The sequence below is a fragment of the Octopus bimaculoides genome, chromosome 4 (assembly GCF_046866305.1).
Source record: "Octopus bimaculoides isolate indiv1 chromosome 4, ASM4686630v1, whole genome shotgun sequence".
NCBI classification, from domain to species: domain Eukaryota; kingdom Metazoa; phylum Mollusca; class Cephalopoda; order Octopoda; family Octopodidae; genus Octopus; species Octopus bimaculoides.
Genome location: NC_142931.1, coordinates 122270622 through 122285621, shown reverse-complemented (window position 1 = coordinate 122285621; position 15000 = coordinate 122270622). Strand labels below are relative to the sequence as shown.

General features: G+C 37.7%; 1 protein-coding gene across 2 annotated transcripts in view; it reads right to left on the bottom strand.

Moving 5' to 3' along the window:
- Positions 1-15000, bottom strand: part of LOC106868129 (contactin) — a 75369-nt gene that overhangs the window by 56516 nt on the left and 3853 nt on the right. For both annotated transcript variants that reach the window (XM_014913259.3, XM_052967403.2), the window contains 4 exons: positions 10704-10803; positions 5576-5670; positions 4251-4333; positions 846-997 (listed from right to left, as the gene is read on the bottom strand). In XM_014913259.3, the coding sequence (XP_014768745.2) occupies positions 846-997; positions 4251-4333; positions 5576-5670; positions 10704-10776 (403 nt within the window). In that variant the 5' untranslated portion in view covers positions 10777-10803. The remainder of the gene's footprint in view (positions 1-845; positions 998-4250; positions 4334-5575; positions 5671-10703; positions 10804-15000) is intronic.

Genomic DNA, 15000 nt, shown 5'->3' with positions numbered 1-15000 from the left:
CAAAGTCTATTGCTGCTTGATCCTTTAGCGTATAAGATAGCTCAGTCAACAATATTCTATGTTACTAAGGCGGTGAGCTGGCAGACACGTTAGCACGCCGGGCGAAATGCTTAGCAGTATTTCGTCTTTCTTCACGTTCTAAGTTCAAATTCCGCCGAGGTCGACTTTGCTTTTCATCGTTTCGGGGTCGATAAATTAAGTACCAGCTGGTACTGGGGCCGATCTAATCGACGGCCCCCACCCCAGAAAATTTCAGGCCTTGTGCCTAGAGTAGAAAAGAATACTCTATGTTACTGGACGACATAGTATTTCCTAATATCTGAATTTTCAGACGAACTGTGACAAAGAAACTGAATTTTTTCTGCTTCTTGAAGTGAATGTAGAAGCAACTTTCCGGTGTTCAACACTATAACGATAATTAAACTCTATAACATTATAACATGATAACATCCAATAAGCTTTTTTTCTCCTGTTCGATACAATCAACACACACACACACACACACACACACACACACACACACACAAACACTTACCCCCACCCCCACACGCTCACACCCACAAATATATATGTATACATGCATAATATATTTTAAAATATATTAAACTGAAATATTACTCTATACTTTTAGTAGAGTGCCTATTGAACAAATTTTTACACGGAAAAGTCCGATAGTGAATTGAAGTCTAGATTTGCATGCCTTCGATAAACAGTATTATGTATGTATGTATGTATGTATGTATGTATGTATGCGTGCATACATGTATGTACGTGTGTGTGTATGTAAGTGTTAAACTATGCGAATGACATTTTGTGCTTAACTGCTTTAGACAGATTAATCTTACCCCTTTGTGAATAGATGATACTTGAACCTTCTCGCCGCATTTCTGTCTCATCGATCCAAAAGTGATTTTTCTTTATTTGATTACCAGAACTCCGCCATACAAACAGATTTGTTATATTATCGTTGACCGTTGCATCTGTGTACCACTGCAAACTAAGTTCAAACATTTATGCATGCATATATATAATTATTTATTGATTTATATTTTTATTAGACTCAAGACTAATTAAAGAAAGATTGTATCAGTCAATATTTTCTAGCATAGACACAAGGTACGATAACACTAGGCATAAAATACTTTATTTTATTCACCCTAGAAATTACTGAGTCAACGAAACTCACATTTTATTTTACGAATAGAATATTATCGAAATACAGAATAAATGAGAGGGTACATGAACGAAGATCATATGTTCATCATACATAAATTAATGTTATGGTGAATATTGATTTTAGAGTGGTTGGAAAATAAGTCTGTATAACATCCAATTACGTGTCACGGATATTAGCGACTTAAGGGATATGAAGAAGTTATAGTCCGGAAATTCATCTAGTGACAATGTTCAAAGCCAATTTTTGGTATACAGGAAACAATTACTTAAAATATTTCAATATATTATTTGTTTGTTAACACAGCCTAGTGGTGGTAAGTTGCTGGAAAGCCGTGTCTGGGACACATGTTCGATTCTAGGGTCGGTTATTTCACTTACTTTATCATTACAACACTGACTTCTAGATGGTGTTAATGATACCGCGATGAAAAATAAACTCCGTTTGGGATGATTTTTTTTGACACTCTTCATGGAAATGTAGTTTCTTTAGAAGTGAGTCAACACTTGAGAAGTGAGTCAACACCCCGTTATTGATCATGGATGAAATAAAAGAAGAGGTAACCCTGATACAATTTGAACTCATTTGATATATCGAGTAAAGGATTCAGTTTAGTTCTCTACTGTCTCTAGTTCATAATATAATTAAAAGAATAACAATGTACTAATTATTGTCACAGTAGCTAGGACAAAAAAAAGGAGATTATTAGTTAGAGTGACATAAAATCAAATAAGGGCCTATTTCCCGATTTCTTCTACATTGTTGTTTCTATCACGTGTTCGTATATATTGTTACGAACGCCCGCACGCGAAGCACCTCCTTAACACCGAAGAGGGGACTCGCGCACGCGCGAACGTTCAACACTCAGTGAGCTAGCAAATTCGTCTGTCGGTACAATCCTGACCGATAATAAAGCCCCGGCCGGAGCACGTAACGAAGAACAACACAGGCAAATAGGACGGGGAGGAAGAAACAACACGAAGACCATGCGTTGGGTAACCTTTTCTGTTTCTTTACATAACATCACAGAATACATTTAAAACATTAGAATAGAGCATTACATAATAACAATTCCAATACATGGCATGACAGTTCAATAACGTTGACAAGGTTTCCAAACAATTACAAGCTTTTCAATCATTTTTACATCGCAAAGTTCGTGTCTCAAGTTTCATTTGACAACAAAGTTCTTCTGCTTCTTTCTTTTGTATTTCTTTTCTTTTCCTTTCTTTTAGAAGCATTTAACAACACAGTTAACAACTCAGAGTTCTTTTTCTCTAAAATAATATAAAAGCATTTACCCCAACGAAGTTTGTTTCCTTCAGGTCTGCTACTTCCACTGACCAAGGCAGTCTGCCACTACAATTCCGTCTCTCTCTCACTGGGACTCTATACATTTCTGCTGACCATAGCTTTCTCGGTCAGACTTATTCTTCATCTTCATCTCTGTACAACTGCTTCATCTCTCTGTCCCTCTCTCTCTCTCTGGGACTCTATACATTTCTGCTGACCATAGCTTTCTCGGTCAGACTTATTCTTCATCTTCACCTCTGTACAACTGCTTCATCTCTCTGTCCCTCTCTCTCTCTCTGGGACTCTATGCGTTTCTGCTGACCATAACTTTCTCTGTCAGACTTATAATTCTTCTTTCTTCATCTCTGTACAACTGTTTCATCTCCACGGGCAAACTGCTGTCCCCCAACTGCTTCGGACGACTGCTACAACCCAACTGCCTCTGCTGGCTGCCAGAACTCCACTGGCCAAATTCTCTGCTAATTCCTTGGCCGCCAATTTCTGTCCTCCTATTCATCACAAATACCATAGCTCATTGTGCTACTTTACCCCCTGCCAAGATGGGTCGGTCGGTACATTCCTATCCTGCCGTTTTTGAACTTTCGCTGCCCGGAAAGGGGCAGCTACGCTAAAAACAGCTGTGGTTGCCGACAAGACAAAGGAAATACCATTCTCCCCAACTGACCAGAGTACAGGTTCAAAACCCAGCCCGGGAGATAGAGATATAATGCCAACTGTATTTTCGGTCGTCGCATCAATATTAATGATGTAACTCATTTTCTTTGAATTTTAGTTACAACGTAGCTTTTAGTTCAGCTTCGTTATTCAAGATTTTACTCTGTGGTTATATTTTTAAAGGTCAATAAACTGTTAAACCTTTGGGATTCAATTCAATCGACTAATTACTTCTCTGTGAATATAAACTTTTATGCCAACGTAAGAGATTATCATCATTATATTTTCTGTTGATATGACTGCGAGATGGCTGAATCATTTGTACGCCGGACAAAATGCTTAGTGGTATGTCGTCCGTCTTTATTTTCAGAGTTCAAATGTCACCGAGGCCGACTTTCGGAGTCTATAAAATAAGTACCAGTTGAGCACTGGGGTCGATGCAATCAACTAACCTCCTCCAACACTTTCAGGCCTACTGTCTATAGTAGAAAGGATTATTTTGAACAGGGATACATACAGATCGGTTATGTTTACATTTTATAAATAATGATATCATCACAACAATCGTTCAGCTGCTGTAGAAGACAGCTGCAATCGTCCCCCCATCTATTACAGCTCTCATAACGAGTTGTGCTATTGTGGACAACGTGGGATTTGAACAGGTACCGTAACACATCTCATCACATATCGCAAATTTGTCTTTCCACTTGCCTGAGTTGGTAGTTTATTTCTCGACCTCAAAATGAGGACAAACCAAGTTGATACGACGGAATTTGAACTTAGAACGCAAGAAGAAAGACCAAACAATATTCGCTAACCACTCTGAAAATGCTCTGTAATAAGATTTTAACATGTTGGACTTACTAGAAATAACAGTTAAATCTTCCTCAACGGTGAGTTGTGTCTGGGATAATGTAGTCCAAGTTTACTAGAAACATTATACCTTAAACAAAGATGAGATGATCGCAGTTTGAGTTCCTTCGATTATTGGTCAGTCTGATTAAAGCTCATTTGAAGCTTATCAACAACAACAACAATAGAGGCAGCAATTTCATCAGCCACAACAACAACAATATCAAAAATAAAATATGAAAATAGAAAATCGTACCTCCGAGAATATTGTTTTAACTTGCTTATTATAAATTCGTTTTCAGCAAAGTCTTCAACCTTAACTAAAGCTGCCCCATCAAGCTGTAAAAAATCACACAAATTTTAAGGAAAATATTTGGTTTAAACTGTGTTGTAAGCAGTACATTTGGTTTCTCCTCAAAAGTAGGCTTCGGTTTCATAAACATAAACATAAACATAAGCTAGCTTAACATGTTTTTTTTTGTTCTTGCCTTGATTCAAGCCTGGTGGAGTAGACCTATGATTAAAAACACTCCAACGACGATAATCTTGTCTGTTTATATGTAACAAAATATTGCCTAATATATCCCTTCCATATTAAAAAAAAAAGTATGAATTCATTCGAAGTTTGGCTACTATTTCCTGCGGTTTTTTAGGAGCACTTAGGTTTGTGTATAAAGGCCAGATTTTGGATTAATTTAGAAGTAATGGTTTAGAGACGTGGAAACAACTTGCTATAGAGACGTGGAAAAAGCTTATTATAGAGACGTGGAAAAAGGTTATTATAGAGACGTGGAAACAACATACTAGTACAAGTGCAGTCAATCGAAAACTCGGCATACTAAATGTCAGTAGGTTTCAGGGGTCAACAGGAGAAAGTGCGCATTATTTCAGTGCCTTCGTCTCGATAGTTTTACAGCGCACTGGCCCCCTCGTTGATGTGAGACCTCACCTACTGTTTCGACTGACTAAAATTCGACTTCAAGTTCATTTCTGGATCATCACTTCTCCAGCCAGGTGGCGTCATTCTTATTCAGCCATGTCCAATGGCTTACCCTTTCGACTGTCACCTAGATCTCTTTCAAGATGGAATTTACTTGCCGATGTTGGATACCAGTTTATGGAAGCTACTGTATCTACTGCATTGTTTAATATGCTTGACTGAACTGTGTCTCTATACATAGCTGTAAATATACACTACGATCCCATTTCAGGAGAATCTACACGAATTTATTAATGGTGTGATATCTACAAAAGCATTACAGACGCATCAGTACTAACAACAACAACAACAGCAATAATAATAATAATAATAATAATGAAAATTTTTGGTCAAAATTTTTGATCAAAATTTTTTATGAAATTTTTGATGAAAATTTTTGATGAAAATTTTTGGTATATTCGGTATTTTCAATGAAACACTCGTACCAAGACACCAACACACACACACACACACACACACGTACACAAGTCCACACAAACACATTCATTCATATTCAGACGTACACACATACGGAATCCATAAACTGGAATCCATAGTTTTATGGCTTGTTCATAAGATATCTTTGAGAAAATATACATTACCTTACAAGCTAGGCTCGCTTCACGAAAATTTTTTTTCGGATATCTAACATATTTATAACAATTATTTATATATGTTTCCCATCCTGATGGACAATCTGTGAAAAACAAAAACAATAGTAATAATAATGGTTTCAAACTTTGGCACAAGGCCAGCAATTTCGTGGGGAGGATCTAAGTCGATTACAACGATCCCCGTGCTTATTTTTAGCAACTCCGAAAGTTGACCTTGGCGGAATTTGAACTAAAAACGTGAAGACGCACGAAATGCATACATAAGGTGTATACACAAAGTGGAATATATATATATACAGAGAGAGAGAGAGAGAGAGAGAGAGAGAGAGAGAGAGAGAGAGAGAGAGAGAGAGAGAGAGAGAGAGGGGGGATTGAGAGAGGGGATTGAGAGAGGGAGGAGTGAGTGAGTGAATGGTGACATGCACACAAAGACTGGCACTCCGCCGCTTACAACGACGAGTGTTCCAGTTGATCCGATCAACAGAACAGCCTGGTTGTGAAATTAACGTGCAAGTGGCTGAGTACTCTACAGACACGCGTGCCCTGACGTAGTTCTCTGGAAGGTTCAGAGTGACACGGAATGTGACAAGGCTGATCCTTTGAATTTTTGGCAGCTGAATCGAGTGGAGCAACATAAAATAAAGTGCCTTACTCAAGGAGATAACGCTCCATCAGGAATCGAATTCATACGGTCGTGAGCCGAATACCTTAACCATTAAACCACGCGCCTTCAATAGATACAGAGAAAGTGTGAGAGAGAGAGAGAGAGAGGGGGGGGGAGAACGAGAGAGAGAGAGAGAGAGAGAGAGAGAGAGAGAGAGAGAGAGAGGGGAGAAAGAGAGGGTAGGGGAAAGAGAAAGAAATTGAAAGACAGAAATGTAAAAAAGAAACGTATGTTTTATTAAATCAATCCTTTAAAATACCGTTTTGTCTTTAACTATTACATGTAAAGCTGAACGTTTATTCCACAGGTATCCACTGGTTACTATAATGTGAAGATTGATATACCAACAAATAGAAATTGAAAAGACAATTCACAGTGGTTGTATGATGTTAAAGGTCTGTATGTGCTGCCACAAAGCAATTCTAAGTTGACAATTGTAATGGTTTGTTCAGTTGACTAACCAGCAACACGTCCTACAATTCTCTTGTTGTTGGGGACATTTCTAGAGGAAATAGATACCTTTCAACAGCATGTATTAATCTTCTGTTAAACTTGTTGAAACATCGCACTGTCTGTCTTTCTACGCTCTCCGCCTCTCCACTCTTGTCTATTTACATAAATGTATTCTCTAACAGAAACACGAGCGCGCGCACACACACGAACACATACACTCACATACTATTCAATATAGTCTTTTTCGTATGTACATTCACATACACACGTATTCACTTCCTTTCTAGGATTTCATCATAGGTTATTATTGTTTTTTTTTTATGAAATGCATGAAAGTCACATGTTATTGTTTAAAGTTAGATTACGAAATGAGTCTACGATAAGGTATAAGCGTGAGGAAATGATTGCATTGATGTATGTAAGCGTGCGTGTTAATATGTATGAAAGCATGTATGTATGTTTACATGTATGTATGTCATTATTCAGTTTATTTCATGATTTTTTGCCAATAGCGAAAGAACCGGTTTCTAACCTAAATCCAAGACTCCTTCATTTACCCTGACTAAATTCCAACCTAACATCCTTTGGGAATGCTGTAAGTAGGTCAAGGCTCTTTTTTTATCTCATGCATATTCTTTGCATAAAAATTTATGTATGTATGTATGTATGTATGCATGTTAAAATGCCTTTCATAACAGGTCCAAGTTTCACAGGAATACAATAGGGATGTTAAGACAAATGATTTGTAAAGAGCCAGCTTTGTATTGTTATTTATATGTCGCTGGCGCCAGACGCGTGACTCCAAGCCACCAAATGCTTTTGCTGCCCTTTGAATTCGCAGGTGTATTTCCGTATCAAGATTTCCATCATCTTGAACAGAGCTTCCCAGGTAGACAAATGAATTGACAACCTCAAGTAACTTTCCCTTAACAAAAATTTTAGGGGGGTTACAAACAGCACCATACGCAGGTTGATACATTACAACCGTTTTTTTTCAGATTGATGGTCAGGTCAAAATTATCACAAGCTGCATCAAATGCAGATACAAGGGATTGCAGACCCGATTCAGAATGACTAACCAGATCGCAATCGTCAGCATACAAAAGTTCCCTAATAAGTGAAGTAAAAACCTTCGTTTTAAACTTCAGTCGGGTCAAATTAAAAACATTCCCCGTTGTTCGATATTTTATGTAGATACCCTCCTCAGAGTTTTGAAAGGAATGTGACACCACAACGGCAAAGTATATTGCAAAGAGGGTGGGTGCATCAAGGTCTCCCTGCTTTACTCCATTTTCCACAGCAAAAGATTCAGAAAGCCTACCACCAAAATTAACCCTAGCTCTCATGTCCTGATGCAAAGCCTTGACCATGTTTATAAACTTTTCTGGGCAACCAATTTTCCCCAGAATTAGCCACAGAGCACTTCGATTAACAGTATCGAATGCTTTGCTCAAATCAACAAAGCAATGGTACAGAGCAAGATTCTGTTCAATGCACTTTTCCTGTAATTGTCTGACAGTAAAGATACAATCAGCTGTGCCCCTGGAGGAACGAAAACCACACTGAGACTCAGACATCATACTTGGAACTATAAAGGTATTTAAACGTTCTAACAAAATGCGGGCGAGCACCTTTCCAACCACAGACAAAAGGGAAATCCCACGAAAATTACCACACAGATCCTTTGGCCCCGATTTATATAAGGAGACAAGAATGGCATCAATCCAGTCTTGAGGCACTTTCTCACTTCTCCAACAGTGACAAATTAAAATATTTAAGAGTTCCATCATTTTGTCACCCCCATTTTTCAAGACTTCTGCACAGATTCCATCAGATCCTGGAGACTTGTTGTTATTCAGCTTATTCATAGCTAAATAAATGTCATTTAGAGTTGGTTCAAATGCCATCTCTTCTATAACTGGAAGTTGTTCAATTTTTTCTATCGTCCTCATATTAACGGATGATGGTCTATTCAAAAGTGCAGAGAAATGTTCTACCCAACGCTTATGAATAGAAGAAACTTGGACCTGTTATGAAAGGCATTTTAAAATGTTAGAAAAATTCCACCAAAAATGCCTTCGTCATATTTTAAGAATTAAATGGAATTCTTTTACTCCAAACACAGATATCCTTGCATCTGCAGGCATCCCCTCAATTAAAGCCATGATTTTGAGGAACCAATTGAGATGGTGTGACCATATTGTTCGAATGGCAGATGAACGCATGCCGAAACAGCTGTTTTATGGTGAGCTTGCAGAGGGGAAACGTTATCGGCATAAACCTAAAAAAGGGTTTAAGGATGGCATAAGGACTGCTATGAAGTCAATTGGAATGGCTCCAAAAGATATAGAAGTCCTCGCTTCAGATCGAGTTGGATAGCGAACAAGGGTGTGGAGTGGAGTGAAAGCATTTGAAGAGGCCAGGATGATGCAAGCAGGGCTCAAGAGATATTTAAGGAAAAATGTAAAGACTGAGAAGGTGAATGACAAGGACCTTTTTGCGTGCACAGTCTGTGACAGACCATGTCTGTCCTTGGCTGGCCTCAAATCTCACCTGCGAACCCATGGAAAACAAACCTCATCCAGCTATTCTGATTATATGTCTGTGCACACGTTTGAATGTGGTGTGTGCCAGAGGGTTTGCAAATCCAATGGGGGTCTTAAAAGACATGTTAGGATCCACAATGAGCAGAACTTACTTGCAGGTATTGGTAGTGCAAATCAGAGGTGCAATCTGTGTGGGTGTTTTTTCAAAACACTGTCTGGTTTAAAAAGCCACATCAGACGCCATGAAAGGGCTAAGGTGTAGGTGCAGGAGGTGGTCAAACTCTGTTTAAGGAGTAGACAACCACCATGTATGCATGTAAATATGTGTGCATACATATATGCATGCATGCATGTATGTATATATATATATATATATATATATATATATAGAGAGAGAGAGAGAGAGAGAGAGAGAGAGAAAGAGAGAGAGAGAGGGGGAGTATGACGGAGTGTTAGGTAACAATCCGATTATATAACCCTACGCTCATCAGAGGTAGCCGATATAGAATGCCTTTTAGACGATTTACGCTAGGTATATGTATATACAAATATATATGCGTATATATATATATATGTATATATATACAAGCAATGTTAATTCTCTAAATGAAGTATTAACAGTAACTGCACGATAAAGTGTAGTATATTGCCACTTAAGTGGCAAACAGGACACAGTAGTTTGTCGATAAGCCAGCTGGAGGAGATGTCCTCCTGGGGCTAAAGGCAACAGTAACATCCACCCCTAGGGGTCAGCCACACTTAAGTGGCAATATACTACACTTTATATATATACATATATACATATTTACATGCATAATCCACACATACACACACACACATATATATATGTGTGTGTGTGTGTGTACACTTATATACATATATGGTCCTGCTAGTATATATATATGAAAATATATATATATATATATATATATATATATATATATATATATATATATATATATATATGTATATATAGATATATATATCTATGAGTGTGTATGTATATATATATATATATATATATATATATATATATATAGATAGATAGATGTAGACATAGATATAGATATAGATATAGATATACATTACTTTGCATGTGTGTGTGAGTGTGCGTGCGTGTGTATACATATTTCTTATATATATATAAGTCTACCAAGAGTATTTTCAATCACTGTTAAAATACAAAACTTGCGGGAGCCTCTATGTGGCCGCTCGACAGGCCACAAATAGCTGCCGAGTCTAACTTATATCATACACCTTTGCTTTGAGAAAGGAAGCACACAATCGATATTGTAGTCATACATACTCTGTTTCAAAATATGCTGGTATGCTTGAGGCTGGCGCTCTTTTGATCATACATTTGATGAATGAAAGCTGATCTAGAGATAAATAATGACAAAAGCAACAACTAGACACCATATAAAGGAAAATACAATAGAAATTTACAACTTACCGAATATTCGACTTCCAACTGAAGGAATAATGACGTAAAAATAGCATAAGATGAAAGTCAAAGAAATCACCATGTGGATTCGTTAGGGTTTTGCATGAAACTAGAAGTAAAAGTATTTATGGAAGACATTAGTGAATAACTTTGTTTCAGTTCTACATACATAATACATACATACATAATACATACATACACGCACACAACACATATATATGTATGTATGTGTATATATATATATATATATATATATATATATATATATATATATATATATATATATATATATATATATATACACATGAAGATGTATACGATTTTTCAGCGTTTCCGATCTCATATCCCTGAAGAAACTTCGATAAAGTTTCTCCAGGAATAAGAATTCAGGAAACTGTGGTCTAATCTAAAAGCCCAGACCACAGTTATTATCGCCTTTCGTTTTACGATGTAACACGTGAGTATGCGTATGTATTCATATATATCTATATATATATATATATATATATATATATATATATATATTCAATTAAAAAAACACAGGGAAAAGAAAAAGAAGAAAACAAACGAACGAATGTTTGGACGTGGCACACGTAATGTATTAATAAGATGCTCGGAGAAGGAAAAGAGTAGTAGTTATATATATATATATTGGGTTGGCAACTAAGTTCCCGCGCGGTTTTTTTTTTAAATTTTGGAACTTATTGCGTTTTTAAATTTTGGAATCTATTTTTCTTCTTTTTCGAGAATTCTATTTTTGAATCATTTTGGGATCTATTTTTTTTTCTAGTTAATTTTAGTTCATTTTTGTTTATTTTTAGATCATTAAAATGGAATGTCAAATTAAGAAAAACGAGCATTTTTGACACGTCCTGTCTGCTCTTAATCAAGGTTCTAAGGCCGCAAAAGCTGCTCGCGACATTTGTGCTGTGTATGGAGAGGGTGCCATAACTGAAAGAACCACTCGTGATTGGTATGCCTAGTTCAAAAATAGAAATTTTGACCTCAAAGATGCACCTGGTTCTGGCCGTCCAGTTGAGTTCGATGAAGAGCGATTAAACCAACTTTTGCACAAAAATCCTCGCTAAACGACAAGGGAACTGGCAGAGAAAATGGAATGCTCCGTCACTGCTATAGAGAGCATCTTCACTCGATGGGAAAGGTTCAGAAGTATGGAGCATAGGTTCCACATGCTTTAAGTGACAACAACAATGATCAACGAGCCACAATCTCCGTTGGTCTGCTTGCTCGTCACCGCTCAACTCATGGACACAAGCAACGATTTCTTTACTGAATCGTTACTGGCGACGAAAAATGGTGCCTGTACATCAATATGAAGCAGCGTAAGGAATGGCTTAGCCCCGGTAAACAAGCAACACTGCGCGTAAAACAAGATCTTCATCCGCGTAAAACTATGTTCTGTGTATGGTGGGACTGGGAAGGGAAAATTAGTGTAAAATGTGAAAGCGATTAAAGCTTTAAATATATTAATAAAAAATATTTTCAACTATTCTCAGGGCATTTTCAACTTCTATTTTTCGTATATGTGTGTGTGTGTGTGTGTGTGTGTGTGTGTGTGTGTGTGTGTGTGTGTTTGTATGTATGTATATACATACATATATATATACAAACACGCATATACAGATAGACATACACATATTTATTGATAACTATATTGATTGATAGACAGATAGGTAAATATCTTCAAAATTGGGCCTAGCTAACCTTGTGTCTTTCAACAACAAAATGCACAAACATCACCTATATTAAGAACACATCATTGCACCACACCCTATTTAAGTATAAGCAGCACACAGCAAAAACATTCGCATGTGCACCAGATGTTTGACCTAAAGATAGGCCCACACACACACACATACACACATACATACACACACATACATACACGCATACACTCGCACATACACACACACACACACACACACACACACACACACAGATATCTCCCTTTTTCTCTTTATATATATATATATATATATGTCCAAACTGTGTCCTTATTTCATAAGTATGGTTTCTTGTGGCAGCTGTAATACCTCTGAAACCTGATAAAGCACAATGCGGATAATTTACATGATTAGAAAATGGCTTTCTATGCAACGTTAATGTTGCCCACCACTCCTTTTAAGAGAATTTGTCCAAAACAATTAAAATTACATGTAAATTTAAAAACAACAACAATAAAACCAAAAACGAAAATCAAGAAATAAAAGCAATCAATCCAACGTCTATTTTGTACCACCACCTGACAATTAGGTTTCAGATGTATGTGGGCGTATGTGTGCGTGTATGCGTGAATGCGGGTGCGTGTATGCAAATGTCTATGTGTGTGTATATGTATATATACATATATATGTATGTGTGTATATATATATATATATATATATATATATATATATATATATATATATATATATATATATACATAGATATATGTATGTATATATAAATAAATACGATATACAGGGTACGGTGAATAAATTCTCGTCTTAATTACGCAAAAATGAAAATAAAACTGACATCTCGTTTTAAAATATAGTTATCAAAATTACATAAAAATATCTTGAAATACTAAAGAGTAAATGTGTCCAATAAAATCGCCATTGGTTTCAACCACGGCCTCCAGGCGACTTCGGAATCTCCTGTAACTCTTCTGGATGGTCTCCTTGTTTTAGTGAGTGAATGTTGCCATAAGCCTTGCCTTCAGTCCATCTTTGGTGTTACAAGGAGTTTTCTTGGTCTCACGCTCAACTGTTCCCCACACATAATAATGAAATGGGGATGCAATCTGGGGAATTAGTTTACCAGATATTAGGGGTGATGTAGTCGCAGAAATTGTCTGACAGCTATGACTGGGCTCTCCTCCTTGTGTGGCGTGGTGCAGAGTCCTGTTGCTAGACATAGGGTGTTCTGGCAGGCACTCTCTTGAGCCAATGCACCACTACCTCTTCTAGGCACTTGATGTAGGCCTCCGTGTTGAGTCTGAGGCCGTGTGGGAAGATGAATGGAGGCATAACGTCACCATCACTAGTGACCACTCTAAACACCATGATGTTGACTGGATGTTTGATTTTTATTACTCTCCGTACATGTTTCGGGGACACAGCAAGCCAACAGTTGTTCTGTGTGTTCACCATCTGATCCTGGCAGAAAATTTTCTCGTTGGAGGGGAATCTTGAGTTTATTCAAAAGCTTCGTAGCGCAGTCTTTCCTCTTATCCTTAATGGCTTGGGATAAAAACTGGCCCTTTCTCATCTTGTATGAGGGATACCGAATGTCTTCATGCACTACCTGCCTGATAAGAAACCCAGACACTCCCATGTCCCTGGCAATGGACCTGACTGATTTGGAGGGATTGTTCTCAATCATGGCCTGGATCTCACCAACAAATTCAGGAGTTCTTTTCTTATCAGAACGATCAGAGTGAGTTTTCCAAGCTGCCGTACCTTCATAATCACCATTAGACTCATCCAACTCTTTCCGAATCCTCTGCACTGTCCTCAGATTGACATCCAAACACTCTGAAATGTTCGTATTGGAGCTTCCGGTGCGAATGTCAAACAGTAGAGTATGTCGTTTCCAAAATGCTGGTGGAATGAATTGCGTCCTGACGCTATTTTTCTCACAGACGGTGCTCAACTGACCCTACTATACTGTGTAGTCGACAAAATCAAAAACAAACAATGCGCATGCGCGAAATCGAAAATATAAAATGGTGACAATTTTTCCATCTCACCCGTCTGTGTGTGTGTGTGTGCGTGTGTGTATATATGTTGAGAGTACATTTTTTGCTGAATTTTCTATCACGGATCAGTACACTATACATATATGTGCGTGTGTGTATGTGTGTGTGTGTTTGTGTGTGTGTAGGCACAGACGTGTGTTTGATATAAAAAAGTTCGTTCCCCGATCACATTGTTCCGGATTCAGTTCCATAGTGTGGCACCTTAGCCTCGGGCTGACCAAAGCCTTGTGAGAGGATCTGATGGACGAGATCTGAAAGAGGACCGTTGCATCTATCAATTATCTATCTATCTATCTATCTATCTCTCTATCTGTGTGTGCATGTGTGTGTGTGTGTGTGGGGAGGGGGTTGTGTGCTTGTGTTTGTGTTTGCCCCACCACCACCACCACCATCATCACCTCTTGTATACAACCCCGTACCGTAACAATTCGGCTAAAGAAACTGAGAGTGAAAGTACCAGGCTATAAAAATAGTACTGGGATCAACTCGTTCTTCAAGGTGGTACTGCCGCATGGACGCAGTCCAATGATTGAAACAAATAAT